This window comes from the organism of the source record quoted next, unplaced genomic scaffold (assembly GCF_019419815.1).
Source record: "Pyrus x bretschneideri cultivar Hongxiangsu unplaced genomic scaffold, Pyrus_bretschneideri_v1 Contig1, whole genome shotgun sequence".
Classification (NCBI taxonomy): domain Eukaryota; kingdom Viridiplantae; phylum Streptophyta; class Magnoliopsida; order Rosales; family Rosaceae; genus Pyrus; species Pyrus x bretschneideri.
The window spans coordinates 5,259,953-5,278,793 of NW_025999390.1; the positions used below are offsets into that span (position 1 = coordinate 5,259,953).

The 18,841-nt window shown below is 38.0% G+C and overlaps 2 protein-coding genes across 3 annotated transcripts; both read right to left on the reverse strand.

Moving 5' to 3' along the window:
• Positions 1 to 636: 636 nt before the first annotated feature.
• Positions 637 to 1,341, reverse strand: LOC125472606 (amino acid permease 6-like). Its single transcript, XM_048574272.1, has 3 exons — positions 1,182 to 1,341; positions 988 to 1,081; positions 637 to 892 (listed from the first exon to the last, which is right to left on the reverse strand). Exons 1-3 carry the CDS (start codon positions 1,339 to 1,341, stop codon positions 658 to 660), a joined length of 489 nt encoding a protein of 162 aa, XP_048430229.1. The 3' UTR covers positions 637 to 657.
• A 13,398-nt stretch (positions 1,342 to 14,739) lies between these two features.
• Positions 14,740 to 17,334, reverse strand: LOC103957069 (auxin-responsive protein IAA2). 2 transcript variants are annotated; one of them, XM_009369149.3, is made up of 5 exons: positions 16,589 to 17,334; positions 15,944 to 16,236; positions 15,632 to 15,779; positions 15,226 to 15,290; positions 14,740 to 15,021 (listed from the first exon to the last, which is right to left on the reverse strand). In XM_009369149.3, exons 1-5 carry the CDS (start codon positions 16,906 to 16,908, stop codon positions 14,963 to 14,965), a joined length of 885 nt encoding a protein of 294 aa, XP_009367424.2. In that variant the 5' UTR covers positions 16,909 to 17,334; the 3' UTR covers positions 14,740 to 14,962. The 2 variants fall into 2 exon arrangements, with proteins under 2 accessions (XP_009367424.2, XP_009367423.2); XM_009369148.3 differs by having other exon boundaries at positions 15,932 to 16,236; positions 16,589 to 17,310.
• Positions 17,335 to 18,841: the final 1,507 nt, after the last annotated feature.

Consider the following 18,841-nt stretch of genomic DNA (forward strand, 5'->3'; position numbering starts at 1 on the left):
ACTCCGTAGGCTGTCCTCCATTACAGCCTAAACATGTTATGTTGAACTTTACCTTCCCAAGTCTGATTGGGATCTCCCTGTTTATGTGAACTTGGAATTGGGCCACCTCCTTCTAGCCAATAGTTCAACAATTCAAAACACCCAGTTGACAAAGTACCTGCTCAGATGAAATAACATCCGACCTTACGTTTGACATCTTATGTTATTAGACTATCAATTCAAGCAACCTATTTAGATAATGTTTCACTTAGCTCATGAGGAATAACAACATATGTTATATTTTATACTATAATAGTATGACGCGTTATGCTATCATATTGTTAATTTTGGACTACATATTTAAACAAGATTTTAATCAATAGTCAATAAAACACCGTCAACAGTCACTAACATATAAGTTGCATAAGATTTTTTTTTTCTTATTTTAAATCATACTTTAAACCTAGTGTGGAGAATTCTTATGTTCGTCAGCGGCACTGTTCACACAAAAAGTGGGATCAAATGTAACCAACATGCATGCAAGGGATCCTGTCTTTTGTGTGAGTAGTGCCTTATACGAACTTCCATGAGTAAGAATTTTTTCACAGTTCGATACCCTTCCATTTCGTTCTCATTTTTCATTTTGGTGGGGTGAGGTTTCATATTTTGTGGATGGAGTTACTTACCCGATATGATTTTTGTCATGGAAAGTCCAATTCCGAGAAAGGTATACCCAAAAGACATAATTGCTGCAAGCTTTGGGAGCCAAGAGTGCTTTTGAAAGTTTGGGAGTTGTGATGAGAAAATTTCCACGATTCCAAATCCAATCACATGAGGAATGTAACGAATGTTGGAGAACTTGCATGGGTCATCACCGCCATTTTTGCGATGGCAATTCGATTTTTGTATGGCACTGATTACTCAAATTCATGTAAAGAACTCATATTAGTTATTAGTCTAGTGATATTAATGTTCCGATTTCTCCTCCACAAATAAGGAAAAACTTACATCATGCTCTTTGCCGTAGTTATTGTAAAGCCGACTCCAATGGTAGCAAGATTTAAATATATCGTCCATCCACGTAACTTGTAAATTGTTCCACCTAAAAGGTTAAAGAATAGTAATGGTGGTAGAGTAGAGCATTTCCCAAAAATAATTGGGTAAATTTGCATGAGAGTTTACAAATCATATGATAATTTTACCTAAATAGGCTTTGACAGCCTCCATGCAAGAGTAACTTCTCTTGCCAGTGACTGGGTCTGGAAATCTGTAGCAATCTGCTAAAAGAGTGGCAGCATAAAGTGCACCAAATGTGCAAAACAAGAGAATGGAAATGCAACCAAGCCAGCCAAGTTGAGCCATTGGCCCATGCCAGAGAGAGCACTCCAGCACCTACTGATGTTGTGATTATGTGCGCACACGCACTCCACACAGTCCCTGCAAATATTTCACCTAAAAAGAAGATTAATATCTTTTGATAAACCTATATTTCTAACCTACTCTAATCAACGGAAAGAAAAATTTAAACTTGGGTGCAATTGTATAATGCAAGCCGACCAATAGTGCTCTAACCTAATCCATGTATTAATACACATTCCAAAGGCGAGTTATTTAATTTTGATTTTCAAATTGTTAAATTCAAACAAAAAGTCCAAACAAAACCAGAATCTGACTATTATAGTTGTATCCAAAGGAAGTTTGTTGCATTGATGGCTATATTTCAGTTGAGCGAGAAAAAAAATGAGTGTATTATTGATTCTCCAAGGTTTTTTTTACCATTTTTTTCTTCAAAAAATAAATTCAAGACATACTTGAAATTGCATATCTGAAAACAATATCTTTAAATCAAAATGGTGTGAGTTTCATTATAAGTTTAATACTTCATGTAAATGTTTAAAACAAATGCAATTTTTCTCTTAAAAAACAAGGAAAAATGCAATTTTTTGTCAGCAAAATGATGCAATAATCTAAACTTCAAAAAAATAAAAAAAATAAAAAAAAATCTGCACTGTTTCTTGTAGTTCTGATTTCAATAGAGTTCTTATATAATTGCCAGTTTCCACCCAGTCCTCCTCAGCCCAAAGATTGAAAGGGAAAAAAAATGTAGAGAAATTATATTAAAGGAGAAAAGATATCAATTTTATAAAAGGGATTAACTGAAAAATTGAAAAAAAAATGAATGTAAGCGAAGTAAATAGAGAAAAAGAGATTAAAAAAATGGCAGAGAGGAGCATACCAGTCTTTTCGATTTTCTGTCATCGTCTACATCTCTTTCTTCCACATTTTCTGGAGGATTGAGACCAGTTTCACATAATTCATTCTGAAATTCATGATCAATCACACTAAGGATTCTCTTCCTGTTTCAGTTTTTGGTAAATGAGTATATTACAAATGCAATTGTATCAGATGAGAGGAGACTACAAACCCCTCTCTCAAAAAATGGTGCAGTACATTAATACTGTCTTAATTGTGCATGGCTTCTTCTGTACAAGTGATACTTCAAACTCCTCCAATCGATTGAAAAAAGAATTTGAACTCGAATGAAAGGGCGAGCACACTAGGCATTCTTTTGTGGACAGATGCAAAGTCCTTTAAATTTTAAGAGCTGAGGTGGCATCAATGCATCATGTTTTGAATTTGACTAAGTATTAATTGACTACCAAATTTTGCATGGTGTGAATCATAAATTCATATCCTTCTTGGAGGCTAGATGGAGGGAGGCGTTATATTAACGCTGAGCCTTATCATGGACGCATGTAATGTAATTAGGAAAGACCAATATAAATGTGCATACGAATTTTCACCATCTACTAAATATAGATCAAATTTTTTTTTTTTTGGTCAAACAATAAATCTTGCTAGATTAGATGTTAGATTAGTTACCGGTAAGGTTTGAACCCACGCCGACCGTCATGCAATGACTCAACTTCTCTCCATCACTGTAGTAAAGGGCCATTGCATACTAGTACAAAAAACACTTTGCGCAACGCAGGTCCTTCGTCGCGCAAAGTCAAAAAACGTCGCGCAACACTTTGCCCAACGAACCTTCGTTGCGCACAAACCGTCGCGGAAAGGCAGTGACAAAAGGCTTTGCGCGATGCAAGTAACCCCATCGTCGCGCAAAGACACTTTGCGCGACGTATTTTGCGCGACTCAACATCCGTCGCGCAAGTTTCTTTGCACGACACATGTAAAGGCTTCGACTCAACCTACGTCACCCAAGATCCTTGCGCGACGTATTTTGCGCGACTTAACCTACGTCACTCAGGATCTTGCGCGACGTATTTTGCGCGACCCAACCTACGTCACTTAAGATCCTTGTGCGACGTAGACTATAGTCGCTCAAAGTGTCTTTGCGCAACGCATGTTCCCAAGTTGTGCAAAGATACTTTGCGCGACGCAGTCTACGTCACGCAAAGATACTTTGCGCAACTTGGGAACATGCTTTGCACGATGTATTGTATGTCGCGCAAAGTGGAAATTTGGTTTTGGTAAAAAATATTACTTTCTTAATTTTTAATAATATTGTAATTAAATTCTAAATAATAATTAATTAACCAAAGAAAAGTATTTAATTATACAATATATGAAAATGTACATACAAGATGTCCAAATAAAAAAGAAAAAACTACAAGTAATCTTCTAGGTGAAGTGGCTACTGGGTATCGGCAGGGTGAAGTGGCTCGGAGGTTGAAGGTGTAGCAAGATCAGGTACTGGTAGTGAGATTTGGAGGCCGGTCATCTGTATGGCTCGTATAAGATCTCTCATCTGTCCGTCATAAGTATGCAGCTGCTCGCCCTGGGCCCTTATCTGCTCCTTCATCTGCTCACCCTGGGCCCTCATCTGCTCGCCCTGGACCTTAAGCTGACCCTTTAGGGTTATCACTTCCTCCTTCAATGAATCGACCTCTGTGGTGTTTAATCTGGAAGAAGAGGCACCAGTCTCACGAAGTCGTGCTTTCCCCATGCACCGAACAACCTTGCCGTGACGATGACCGAAGTTCTGATCTAGGACATCAGTCAAAATCTGAAAACCTGCATCATCAGGTACTGTGACGTCCTCAATTGGGGTCTCCGGGGGAAGTTGCGATGTTGCTTCTTGGAGAACTGTAATGCTCTTTTACCTGACGTCGTGTTTGAAGCCTATATGAAAAGGGCTTTGAACCAGAATGGTGGAGAAGTGTCTTTGACTCCTGAGCTATCTTGCCAGCAACAGATTTCTTCTGTTAAACACACAATATACATGTTAATGCGACTATTTAAAATAAATTAATAAAAAAGCTTTAAAAAATAACTAAAACAATAATAAATTATTATTCAAATATTATGTACATACCACAAATTTTGGGTCCGTAAAATGTTTGCAAAGCCATTTCCAATCCTCTGGCCGGTCCTTCAACTCGCTTGGGCAACCATGTAGGCGAGCAATCTCTGGAGTATCCCATAGCTTAAAATGTGTGTGAAGATAGTTCTTCCAATGTTTGTACCGGATTGCTAAGGTCTCATCTAAGTAGGCCTTGACCTCGGGAAATATATCATCAAGATCGAAAATTACCTACGAATATGAAAAACAATAAAATAATAGTAAGAAATATAATAATATTAAGATAATATATTTTGGTTTTTAATATTTGTAAACAAAACTAAAAAAATGATATTGAATCCGAATTTGTTTATTTAGATGACGAAAAGAATGCAAGAATCGGAAAAATAATTTATGAACCCAATGACATTCATGAACAAGCAACTCAGACATGGCATAAAGTACAAGATTATAATAAACACGAATCGATAAGATTAGCTTATGAATTTGAAAAAGAAACAGAAGAGGTAATTTCAAAAATTGATGAAATAGATCAAAATGAATTAAATAACGAGATACAAGAGTTGGATGATTTAATTTCATTACTAGATTCGATACATACCTAAGTAATCCAGTGAGTCAAAATGAATATACAGAACATCAAGAAGAACAATATTTTTATGCAGAGGGAGAAAGATGAGTCTTAAAAATCAAATTCGGATTCAATATATGGGAAAGATGGAAAGAGGGAAAGAGGGAAAGAAAAAGGGAAAAAGGGAAGAAGGGAAAGAGGGAAAGAGGGAAAGAAAAAGGGAAAAAGGGAAGAAGGAAAGAGGTTTATACGGGAGGGAAAGAGGGAAAGAAAGAGGGAAAATCAAGTGGTCTATTAATTATATTACGGGAAGGAGGGAAAGATGAGTCTTAAAAATCAAATTCAGATTCAATATATGGGAAAGAGGGAAAGAGGGAAAGAAAAAGGGAAAAAGGGAAGAAGGAAAGAGGTTTATACGGGAGGGAAAGAGGGAAAGAAAGCGGGAAAATCAAGTGGTCTATTAATTATATTAAGTGGTCTATTAGATTAAGAGGGAAAGAGGGAAAGAGGGAAAGAAAAAGGGAAAAAGGGAAGAAGGAAAGAGGTTTATATGGGAGGGAAAGAGGGAAAGAAAGAGGGAAAATCAAGTGGTCTATTAGATTAAGAGGGAAAGAGGGAAAGAGGGAAAGAAAAAGGGAAAAAGGGAAGAAGGAAAGAGGTTTATACGGGAGGGAAAGAGGGAAAGAAAGAGGGAAAATCAAGTGGTCTATTAATTATATTACGGGAAGGAGGGAAAGATGAGTCTTAAAAATCAAATTCGGATTCAATATATGGGAAAGAGGGAAAGAGGGAAAGAGGGAAAGAAAAAGGGAAAAAGGGAAGAAGGAAAGAGGTTTATACGGGAGGGAAAGAGGGAAAGAAAGAGGGAAAATCAAGTGGTCTATTAATTATATTAAGTGGTCTATTAGATTAAGAGGGAAAGAGGGAAAGAGGGAAAGAAAAAGGGAAAAAGGGAAGAAGGAAAGATGTTTATACGGGAGGGAAAGAGGGAAAGAAAGAGGGAAAATCAAGTGGTCTATTAATTATATTACGGGAAGGAGGGAAAGATGAGTCTTAAAAATCAAATTCGGATTCAATATATGGGAAAGAGGGAAAGAGGGAAAGAGGGAAAGAGGGAAAGAAAAAGGGAAAAAGGGAAGAAGGGCTCACACAATCATCCATGTGGTGACAAATGCTTCATGTCCGGTTATAGTTGTCAAGGGCTCACACAATCATCCAAACCATAAAAGCTCAAAGAAGCTATCTTTCAAATGATAACTGGTACTTTGAATTATAATGTGTTGAAATTAAAGGAATCAGGCCTTGGGTATATTGTGGGTTTTCCATTTGTTTTTTCTTTTTCTAATTAGAAGAGGGTGATAAGTCACCTTCCATTCAAAGATATATTTTATGTCATGGGTTCCAATTGAGCCTAAGAAGAATGTTCGTCCGGCTGCAAGACGTAAAAGAAAGCGCTACTTGGGAGGCAACCCAATACACTGAATAAAACAAAGCATGTTCATTGATCTATGAGAGATTACAAGTGCGAGAGAAAAAAAAAAAATGAGAGAGAAAGATGGAGCCTTCACAAAGGTTGTTTACGTGAAGCCCCACTACGTGGCAAAACTCTAGGAGCGGGAGGCATCAGAGCAAGAGGCATCGAAGCGGGAGGCATCGGAGCAAGAGGCATCGAAGCGAGAGGCATCAAAGATAGATCATTCGAGGCCTCAATATGTGGTGGAACGCTAGATGACACAGGAAAAATGTGCCTTTGGAAGAAAGCCGCAAGCCTTTGACGGTCACTTTGAATTCGACCTTCAGATTCTTGCAGCTCATCAAGCTTCCTCTTCATGCCTGTCGAATAATTATTTGCAAGCACGTGCAAACTTCTATTCTCGTACTTAAGCTGTTTGATCTCTTGCTTAAGATTTTCCACATCCGCCATCAATGATTCAACTTGACGGGATCAAGCAAGTAGGCGTTAGCCCATGTTGGAAACAGAGCCCGCACACTGAACACTGAGAGCTAGAGACTCTTGAACGGCCAACTCATCGGACCGTCCTGAAAGCAGCCTACTATCTTTAGGAGTGAGGAGGTTCCTAGCTACTATCGTAGCTGTTGTTGCATCCGTCATCACGGAGTCTTCACCTGTAAGAGGGCCATTAGAAGATAAAAAAAACAAACATTCAGAGATCAAGTAACGGGATAAAACTTTTTGACGGTTATAAACAAAAAAACACGATTTAACGATAGTTTTAACTCTGATTTTGATGATTTTTTAGAGCTAAAGTTGGGGAAAAAAGCGGTAAAACATTCTTGGCTTGGCGTCAATATCTTGCGCGACGTAGCCGAAGTCGCGCAAAGTAGCTTTGCGCGACAACACTTTGCGCGACGAAGGAATGCGTCGCGCAAGGATGTTTTGCGCAACGTATGTGCACCTTCATCGCGCAAAATCGCGTTGCGCGACGCATTCCTTCGTCGCGCAAAGGGAAGAAGGAAAGAGGTTTATACGGGAGGGAAAGAGGGAAAATCAAGTGGTCTATTAATTATATTAAGTGGTCTATTAGATTAAGAGGGAAAGAGGGAAAGAAAAAGGGAAAAAGGGAAGAAGGAAAGAGGTTTATACGGGAGGGAAAGAGGGAAAGAAAGAGGGAAAATCAAGTGGTCTATTAATTATATTAAGTGGTCTATTAGATTAAGAGGGAAAGAGGGAAAGAGGGAAAGAGGGAAAGAAAAAGGGAAAAAGGGAAGAAGGAAAGAGCTTTATACGGGAGGGAAAGAGGGAAAGAAAGAGGGAAAATCAAGTGGTCTATTAATTATATTACGGGAATGAGGGAAAGATGAGTCTTAAAAATCAAATTTGGATTCAATATATGGGAAAGAGGGAAAGAGGGAAAGAGGGAAAGAAAAAGGGAAAAAAGGAAGAAGGGCTCACACAATCATCCATGTGGTGACAAATGCTTCATGTCCGGTTACAGTTGTCAAGGGCTCACACAATCATCCAAACCATAAAAGCTCAAAGAAGCTATCTTTCAAATGATAACTGGTACTTTGAATTATAATGTGTTGAAATTAAAGGAATCAGGCCTTGGGTATATTGTGGGTTTTCCTTTTTTTTTTTTAATTTTCTAATTAGAAGAGGGTGATAAGTCACCTTCCATTCAAAGATATATTCCATGCCATAGGTTCCAATTGAGCCTAAGAAGAATGTTCGTCCGGCTGCAAGACGTAAAAGAAAGTGCTACTTAGGAGGCAACCCAATACACTGAATAAAACAAAGCATGTTCATTGATCTCCGAGAGATTACAAGTGCGAGGAAAAAAAAAAAAAAGAAGAGAAAATGGAGCCTTCACAAAGGTTGTTTACGTGAAGCCCCACTACGTGGCAAAACTCTAGGAGCGGGAGGCATCGGACCAAGAGGCATCGGAGCGGGAGGCATCAAAGATAGATCATTCGAGGCCTCAATACGTGGTGGAACGCTAGATGACGCAGGAAAAAGGTGCCTCTGGAAGAAAGCCGCAAGCCTTTGACGGTCACTTTGAATTCGACCTTCAAATTCTTGCAGCTCATCAAGCTTCCTCTTCATGCCTGTCGAATAATTATTTGCAAGCACGTGCAAACTTCTATTCTCGTACTTAAGCTGTTTGATCTCTTGCTTAAGATTTTCCACCTCCGCCATCAATGATTCAACTTGACGGGATCAAGCAAGTAGGCGTTGGCCCATGTTGGAAACAGAGCCCGCACACTGAACACTGAGAGCTAGGGACTCTTGAACGGCCAACTCATCGGACCGTCCTGAAAGCAGCCTACTATCTTTAGGAGTGAGGAGGTTCCTAGCTACTATCGTAGCTGTTGTTGCATCCGTCATCACAGAGTCTTCACCTGTAAGAGAGCCATTAGAAGATAGAAAAAACAAACATTCAGAGATCAAGTAACGGGATAAAACTTTTCGACGGTTATAAACAAAAAAGCACGATTTAACGATAGTTTTAACTCTGATTTTGATGATTTTTTAGAGCTAAAGTTGGGGAAAAAAGCGGTAAAACATTCTTGGCGTCAATATCTTGCGCGATGTAGCCGAAGTCGCGCAAAGTAGCTTTGCGCGACGAAGAAATGCGTCGCGCAAGGATGTTTTGCGCGACGTATGTGCACCTTCATCGCGCAAAATCACGTTGCGCGACGCATTCCTTCGTCGCGCAAAGTGTTGTCGCGCAAAGCTACTTTGCGCGACTTCGGCTACGTCGCGCAAACATGCTTTGCGCGACAAAATTTGCTGTGTCGCGCAAGTTTCCGTCGCGCAAACATGTTTTTGTACTAGTAAGTCTCTCTGTATCAGAAGAAAGACTTATATAAAACAAATATACGAAAAGAAAAAAAAAAATATATATATATATATATAATACATACATGATATATGCACTACGGAGGCAGGGTTGGGGCAATTGGGTGCCTCTAACACAAACAAGATGCTTTAGTTACCACTAAATTTTAGTATCTAACCCATGGAAATCATACACATCATAATACAACTTGTGCATTTGATACTATTTTGCAAATAATTAAGTACATATACTAACATCATTTAGAGATCCAAGAACTTCGTTTTCGATCAATGCGGTCGGGATTCGAATTTGAGACTTCTTTCAACATTAAACATTGAATAGAAAAATATTCGAAGATATAAGAATATAAAAAACTGAGACAAAAATTATATCTGTATTAGACATGCATATGGCCTAAAGTATATCATATATGAACAATCAATATATAATTGAGAACTTCTCTGTCACATCCTCATTGTCATAAAATCATGACTCTACCATACATACATGGTTATAAGAAATAAATGACAAAATTACGCATTTACTTAGTTATGATATTTACCTTTCAGATCTGCGTTTTGGTGGGACCACAGCTTTGTTTGAATATGTAATACTTACATACAACCTTAATTGACAATTTGTGCACTGCATTCATACATAGTAAATGGTTAATCTAAGTGGCAGACGTTTGGTAGTGCATGGAAGATCCAAAAGAAGAAAAAGGGGCCAGATAAACCCACTCTACCATCACCCTCAAGATATTCGAAATTTCGAACAGAAGGAAGGTGATTTTGGCTTTGGAGAGTCGGGGACGGCAATGATATTACACTAATACAGTGCATCAACATATTGTAATAATATACGTTGTACCGCAATAAGGTTTCTTGCTAGTATTCGTACTCTACATTACATATGTCGGAAAGTCTTACTTGGACTCACTTTGAGAGATTCCAAATAATGTTTCTTATTATAGTAAAATGATTAAGTTAATAAATATGTTTTATGTTTTAATGGTTTTAAGTTACAAATCAACCCAATTTTTTACTTGCAAGAAATCTAAACTTTATCATGTTGTTCTTTTGTACATTACTTTGTAATATCTCTTGAATGTTTTAGTTGAACTTCTGCCTTGAGGTTTCAAATCCAACGTTATGGCTGCTTTCATGTTACATGAAATTTTAACAGAAGGCACAAAGGCCCCAAACAAAGGGGTCAAAACCTCAATCAAGCACCAAAAAACCTAATTAATTAAAACGAGAAAATTTGAGCCTCTCCATTCATGGCCAACTTTTTCGGTGGATTGGCCGATCCAGGGTACATTAACCTCATGGTCCCAATGGAAAATATTCAAGCGCACACAACGCATCGAGCATTTGGTTGGCATGTCGCTATCTTCCTAGTTCTATCGACAGCTTCCAAGACCTGATGCCGAGTATCACCTGCCAAGCCATGTTGCTAAGGCTTGTCCCAAGATCAGTTGAGCATCACTTGCCAAGGCCTGCCGAATTCTGAACAATTTGTGGGCATACTCAGGTCTCATACCAGTTGGACATAGGGTCCTCCAGCGACCAATTCTATATTTTTTCCAACTTCTATAGGGTCCTGGGACTCAGGAGGACCCCCTGGATCAGCCCTGGTTGGATACTCTAATTCTAACATAATTAAGCCACCACTTTTCATAAAACTATAAAAGTACGTAGTCTAGCCAAAAACACCGTAACTATTGAGTTTATATAAGAATAAAAGTTTTGGAGTTAAATTTCAGAGTTCTCCCTACATCTCACATAATTCATACTACTGTACTCTTCTCCAACTTGAAGGAATTTATAAGAGAACAAAGAAATAAGACTAGCTCGGAAACAAATCAAAACGCAGTAACCTAGAATACGAGATAAATACTACTTCACCATCAGCTACTAATTCCATAGACGGATTCCACTAGTAATTTAGTAAAGTTGGTATTTTGGAATGTCCTTCTTTCAAGAAGTAGAGATTTCTGATGCTGATGACGTAGTTGGATACAAAACGGTTGATGTGATTCATGATCTTGCGCGATATGCTGCTGGAAAAGAGTTCGTTACAATCGAAGGAGATATTCCACCGCTTATTCTATCAGAAATTCGATACTCATCTATCGTTTATACATATGGGGAAATTAGAATTCCAGAAGCACCATATGAAGCAGACCATTTACGAACTCTATTATTCATTGGAGATTTTGGCTTGTCAAGCAATATGGGTAAGGTGCTCACAAGTTTTGTGTATTTGCATTTGCTAGATCTCAATGGTTGTGATGTTTCTTGTTTGCCGGATGCACTGGGCGCGGCTTGATATGTTTAATGTATCTTGACCTGTCTTACACGCCTATCGACATGCTTCCTAGTGAGGCAAAGGATATTGTATCTCTGCAGACTTTTAACCTAATTAATTGTCATAACCTTACTTATTTGCCTTCCTTGGAAAAGATGACCTGCCTAAGACATCTCAACATATTTGGATATGAACGTTTGATTATGATGCCTGCTTGTATTAAACGTTTACGTCAACTTCAGACATTGCCATTATATATCCCTAGCAGCGAAGGTCGTCACCTTAGTGATCTGAATTAAAACAATTAAATCTTTATGGCAAGTTGAATCTAACACGCTTAGAGGAAGTACGACATGCAGTCGACTCGAAAACAGCTGGGCTGATGATGAAGAAAAATCATTGTAAACCTGCTGAAGAAATCCTCGATAGTTTGCAATCACACAAAAATATGAAAAAGCTAGTTATAAATTGCTATCCAGGAATTAGATTTGCTGCTTGGGCTTTCCCAGAAAATGTAATTGCAGTTGAACTTGCGAACAGGGAAAATTTGTGAACATCTTCCAGCCCTTGGGAATTTTCTGCTACTTAGACTCTTTCTCTGCATGGGATGCATGGCATGAGGCGCATTGGTATAGAGTTCTACGGTGATGGCGTAGACATATGGTTTTCATCACTTGAAGAACTATCAGTCATTGATTTTCCAAACTTGGAAGAGTGTTCAAGCGCAATTAATGAAAATTCATTCTCGTCCCTGAGGAAATTAATCCTTAAAAGATGTCCCACGCTAGAAATTATCGCATTACCTCGATCCCTTCAACATCTGGAACTGCAAGGTTGTACTCTAACGTTAACTTCCATATCAAATTTAAGTCTCCTTTCTGTGCTTGTTCTAGACAACATTCCAGGCCTTTTCACTCTCCCAGAAGGGCACATTGCATCACCCTGTCTGTCTTCTTAAAAGATCATGTCCTTCCCCAAGCTTCGTTCACTGCCTTTGCCGATCGGAAACCTTACTGCTTTGAAATCATTGACCATTGCGTGGTGCGAAGAGCTCTCCTCTCTACCTCAGACTTTACAAAACCTCAAAGCTCTGGACTCAATGGAGATTAGTAACTGTCACGAAATAATATCAATGCTGGCTGGTTGGATGGTTGGATTGGAGGTTTAAGTTCCCTTCGAGAACTTTGTCTATTGAAAACTGCAGTAATCTGACTTCTCTTCGAGTTTGGAAAAACTCGCGTTGCTTGAGCACTTGATGATTATGTTCTGTCCAAATCTTGATTCTTTTGCAGAAGGTGTTTAACACCTTTCCGCCCTTCCAAGTTTGATCCTACTGACCTGTCCTTGGCTTGATTCTCTGCCAGAAGGGTTGCAAAATGTGAGGGCACTGCACTGTTTGGAAATTAGTAACTGCCCCAATCTAATAGCTTTGCCGGAATGGTTTTAGGTTCTTGATTCTCTTAGGTCCTTGAAGATATGTGGTTGCCCCCGTATAAAACTTTTGCCACAGGTTTCAAGCTTCTCACTAAACTCCAACACCTCTGTATTCAAGAATGTCCTGAGCTTCAACAGAGATGTATGCATTTTAATGGCTTTGGAAATAGCTCACGTCCCGCATACGTATATAGGACTTAAGTGCATCGGACCACCTCAGTTCCGGCAGTACGTCAAGGCGAGCACATTGGGAAGCTGAGCTCTTCTTTTCAAACATCTTCTCAGTGAGAAAGTTCCATTTCTTCTGGATGTTATCAGTTGACGCTTTTGGCAGCTACAACTTGATTATCTGTTGAGTTTTGCATTATTTTTTTTTTTATCCATAAGTACTAGTTAGCTGCCTTGTGGCCATTTTTCACGTACATCCAACTGTACCAAATGGATATTGGTGTGCAAATGCCTCTCAAAACATTACTGTATGCATGCATACATAATGACATTTGGAGCATTGATCTCTAAATTTGGTCTCCACAAATCTATAAAAATTAGTATATGAATTTGAAAAAAAATGTGAATAGTTGGTTAAGCCAACTCAATGAGAATTTCAATCAAAAGTAAGCATATGAAATGCCCGCGAACCTTTTATATGGAGTAATTCGAGCAAACAGAAAATCTCACTAAATTGGCATCACGACGAATGCTGCACATTTTGTCAAATTTATATTCTAATTTTGATGGACTTCTAGTTCAAAAACCAAAGCTACAATTGGACCATTCAGGGATCGATGCTCCAATCTATTGAGTTTGACACATATATGGTTCCTACAGAATTCAGTAAATATGTAAGAGCAATCATGAATATTTAGAGACATAGTGAGATAAAAAGAGACCAACGAACTATATCATCCGCTGATATTAGTGGACAAACAAAATAAAACCCTAGAAATAAACGGGAAGGGGAAAGAATGAGGATGATAAGAAACAAGCCCTAGATTATATTTACCTGTGCCATGAGAGTCCTAGAGAGTGGAAGGGTACACCAACAACCAGACGAAGTGAAGAGATGTCTGACTCTGAAACAGTGAGAAAACAGAACAATTTTGGTCCATTTTTTCTAACTTGACCTCAATCCCTTGAGACTTTTTTTTTTTTTTTTTTTTTTTTTTTAATTTTAAAAAAACTCAATCCCTTGAGACTTTGAAATACCTTGGGACTTTGAAATTGCTGAGGACTTGAAAATTCCTCACCCAAATAATCAGAAGTATAATTTGGGACTTTGAAAAATGCATAGAAGTATCATCGATTCCACACCCGCTTTCCGTGACAGCATAAATGAAAATCATCATTAGCCTTAAGCGGAAATTCACAAAGCCCTAATCATCATTTGTCACTTTAAAAAAAAAAAAATATTAACGATATAATTACACTATGGTTGGGGGATTTGGGTCTGTGTTTTCCATTAAAAAAATTGGTTGAGGGATTTAGTATTGGCCATACAATGAATCAACTATAATAATGTGGTATCGAATTTGTTTTTAACGGAAATCAAAGCTAAGACTTTCCATTTATAAGTGGAAAATAATACCACTACTAAGTGACATCGTTATTTTTCACTTCTCCAAATTGTTGAGTCATAAACGGAAATTTGTTCAGAGCTACATATAGGAAAATTTGTTGGGTTTGTGATCATAACATCATCATGTCGGTTATAAAGTATACATGTTATAATATAAATAAACAGCATGCTAGTACTAGCCTAACCTTTTGTTTTTTGGTGTGAGTTCGGTAGGCCTATAGCGACTTATGAACAAGGTGTTTCCACAAATAGCCCAAAAGGCTATAAACCTGAATATTTCAACAAGAAAGGGAGATACAGAAAACACAAAATCACAGAGATCTTCAACACCCTTAATATACAAGATTTAATTAGGCCATTAAAGAGAGGAAAAGAAGCAAAGAAAACTTGATGGAAACCCCTAAACTACGTAGAGTTTCGTATCATCGCATGTATGGGAATTCCTCCACTTAATAACTGCCTCATCTTCAGATTCCAACTTCCACTGTAGAATCAAGTGGTGTCTTTTCATGCTGACCGCTACTAACTAAAAACAGGCAAACTTCCATTATAAATATTCTAAAGCTAAATTGCTATTCGGACTCGCTCTTTGAGCGGCTCATACTCAACTTGTTTATGTGTTGCGTAGAGTCGCTCAAAGAAAGTTTGAATAGCAATCCAATCTATCAAGCTATCCATGAAAACTTAACACAGAAAAAAAATTATGAGAACATAAGTAAGCTTCACGTACGTTGTAGAGTGGAAGGCTGTGAGCTCTTCAATACCCGAAGCCTCTTTGCCGTGGATGCAAACATGCTGCAATTGTTAATAGGAAGAAATGAGAACCATGTCACAAAACAAATCTCCAGAAACAGCTACAATTTTGAATTTTACAAGATATACAATAATATGTGGGTGGTGCTATCCACACACCGCTCACAAAGAATGTATGAAAAGTAAAAAATGATGTATGGATAGCACTACCCTAACATGTATGTTTCTAATTAAGTGCTTTATGTTTTGCTAATTACTGAATGATTGTTCGTTTAAATTATGGATGTTTAATATGAGAGTTTAGTCAATAATAAACTAAATAATACTTGAGTTCTCACTAATCAGTACCAATAATTTAGTAAAGTTAGTATTGTAATGCTTACTTCCATGGGACGTCACCAACAAGCATCCTGTCCCCTTCATTATCCTCATAGAGTAGAGTATATTCCCCATTGCCATGTAATGATTCAGTTCTTGATTTGGTCTCTCCCTTCGTGTCTTCTTTCTCCACACCACAACAAACTCTTTGAGCTACATATTGACATATAAAAAAAATAATAGCAAGTTAATAAATCACAGTTGTACATGTGAAACCAAAAAAATATCTAGTAAATAATATAAACGAATTAGTACTAGGAGCTGAGTTTCTACACACACAAAGTAAAATAAATAAATAAAATAACCTGCAAGAAGACCTTGAAAGAGTTCATATATGGCAAAAGAGAGTTTCTCATAACTATCATAGGCTTTGAGGTTAATTTTTCTTCCGATGGGAACTCCTTCCATGTTGATCTTTACAAACATGTGGTGCTTGGAATAAGTAGATCTATCAGATTTTCCATTTCCCTCCTTCGAAATTTCATTTGGTGACTCCGAATCAGCTGCCGGGTTTGCAAAGCTTGATGATGATGATCTGCTTGCAAGATTTTTCCTGGATGAACGGATCGGAGGCCACCCGACAACTGGAGCATGTACAATTCTGCTTTTACTGGGGTAGCAAAGAAAATAATAAAATTAGTATAGTATTTACTGAAGTATCTCTAGACTCTATATTTAATCATTCAACTCCACAACAAGAGCTAATTTCATGTCAACTACTCAACAACTTTGTATGCTACTACATGATAAATTTTACATTAATTAGCTGATCACATGCTTAAGATAAATTCCTATAGCATGACCATTTGATCTAGAGCACTTAGTCTCTATTTTATTGAAGGAAGCTCTGAGTTCAAATCTCATAGACGACAATTGTTTGATATGAATCGAAAAGATTGATTCCCTTATCCAAACCATCTTTAGTTGAAGCAAATAAAGCAAGAAAAGATATAGAGTTGTACCCTTTCTGATCAGAGTCAGTAGCTGCAGCTGAATTCGTAAGTTCAGAAGCACTAGCTGCAGGATCTGATGATGAACTGTTTGCCAACCACTTTCTCTCTTCTTTTTTCTCCTCATGACAGACTCTTTTGGCTTCATGAGGAATATTGTTGTTGTTGTTGTTGCAGCAACCAAGGGAGAGAAGTGACTGACGATCTTCTCCTCCAGGAGGACCCAGCCTCAGCTCCAGCTTTTTGTCTTCAGCTGCAACATACCCTCTCTTATTTGCTCTCACAACCACTTCTTCATTATTCTCACAAATCATATTATACAACTTATCCATTTCTATATAGACCACGTTAACCTCTTCAAATCTCAAAATTTTGAAAATTGAAAACAGAAAACTGGAACGAACGCTGGACTTTTCAAATTACAAAGTAAAAGAACAAAAACTTCAAGAAATTAAAATCTGGGGTTTGTGCGAAACATGGAAATCTACTAAGGGAACCCAAAAACAGTTAAGTAGCTAGCCTTGAGAACCCTAAGTAGATGAGTAGTACAACACAGTGGTTGTAGATATGGAGATATATAGCAAATTCTTCCAATAACTTGCTTTTTGGAGACTCAGGTTGGACTAGTAACAGAGCACATGCAAGAAAAGGAAAATGTTTGGGAAGATTCCTTGTCTGGTATTTTAGACTCAAAAATACAAAATATAGTGTTAAAAACAAGTAACAACCGTGTTGGTGGAATAAGTGGCCGGTCACATATAGATGACACTGTGACAAATGACCGAGACAGCATTCAGCTCAACATACTCAATGTGCCTATATGTGCGGTGTGGGTGAGAGAGCGAGATAAGATAGCGAGAGAGATGAGTCTGGTTATTGAGAATTTTTCATGTTATGTCATGAGTGTGCAATATGGTTGATGTCTCACTTCTATGATATATTGATAAATTAAACTATACATTGCGTTATATTTAAGCAAAATAATAACAATATGTGACGGTATTCTGAGTACATAGAAAAAAATTTGTTGCTTATTATTCTCTTCCTTGAAAATAAAAAAAGAAGGAGAAAACAAAACACATGCCTACAATTTCATCTGGGAGCCACCCAACTTGCCAAGGCGTTGTCCTTTCTGTTACCCTTTTTCTCATAGTGCATACCACATAAGCCTGGCTGATAGACGAAATGACATCAATCAGGTGAGGATGCACAACCGTCCGTTTGTTAACTTTAATCAACTTCACAACTTAATTAGATGTGTGACATCCCACATCGCCCAGATGAGTGATCCTTATATGTATATTCCCATCCCTACCTAGCATGAGGCATTTTGGGAGTTCACTGGCTTCGGGTTCTATGGGAACTCCGAAGTTAAGTGAGTAGCGCGCGAGAGCACTCCTAGGATGGGTGACCCATCGGGAAGTTCTCGTGTGAGTTCCCAGAAACAAAACCGTGAGGGCGTGGTCGGGGCCCAAAGCGGACAATATCGTGCTACAGTAGTGGAGTGAGCCCGGAAAATGGTCCCGCCCAGGCCGGGATGTGACAAGGCTCACACTTGGGAGAAATATAATTATGTGTCTAACTAGTTTGTGTAAAGAAAAGGATAGATACGTGATTGTATAGGGTTGAGGATTTAGGCGGAGTATTTAATTAATTAAAATTACATTCTTAATTAAATTTAAGTTGTGCCTATCAGATATAAAGATATGGGGGTCATTACTACATTGAAGCACAAGTGATACCGACTTGGATTAGAATTGAAGGAACAGTCAGATATATGCCGCAGTAGCCATAGCACTATTTTGTATATTCATGGAGAAGACTTCCTAGTCACCAAAAAGTAGTGGTCCTTCAACTCCACTAGCTAAGCCACGCAAACATGTGCTTGTAGAAATACTTGCATGCAAATTATAGTCACACTTAGATCTTAACAACCTGGTTAAGCTGGTTTAAGACTCACATAATTGCATTTTGCACTACTTATATGGAGATTTATGTCTTTTATGCAAAAAATTCTTAGCTATTTTTTTGCATATGTTTCTCATATACGTGACATAATAGATAAATATCAAAAGATATATAATCGATTACATATCCCATTCTCTCTTTTGCGCATGGCATTGTATTTGATGGGTTGGGTTGGTGGGGAAAGCCTACCTTCGATTACACCATTTTTTGAGCTGTGCCCTTCATTAAATTTTGAATTTGTTTGTTCTTGGAAGAAAGCAACTTATGATCAAATGTTCAATGAATGTTGCACATAGG

Coding starts and splice junctions, on each gene's coding strand:
- LOC103957069 (XM_009369148.3), bottom strand. CDS start 16,908: ATGGATAAGTTGTATAATATGATTTGTGAGAATAATGAAGAAGTGGTT. Junction 15,780..15,931: donor CTTTCAAGGTCTTCTTGCAG/GTTATTTTATTT, acceptor GTCAATATGTAG/CTCAAAGAGTTTGTTGTGGT. Junction 15,022..15,225: donor ACAGCCTTCCACTCTACAAC/GTACGTGAAGCT, acceptor GCCTGTTTTTAG/TTAGTAGCGGTCAGCATGAA.
- LOC125472606 (XM_048574272.1), bottom strand. CDS start 1,341: ATGGCTCAACTTGGCTGGCTTGGTTGCATTTCCATTCTCTTGTTTTGC. Junction 1,082..1,181: donor GGCTGTCAAAGCCTATTTAG/GTAAAATTATCA, acceptor TTAACCTTTTAG/GTGGAACAATTTACAAGTTA. Junction 893..987: donor ACTACGGCAAAGAGCATGAT/GTAAGTTTTTCC, acceptor TTGAGTAATCAG/TGCCATACAAAAATCGAATT.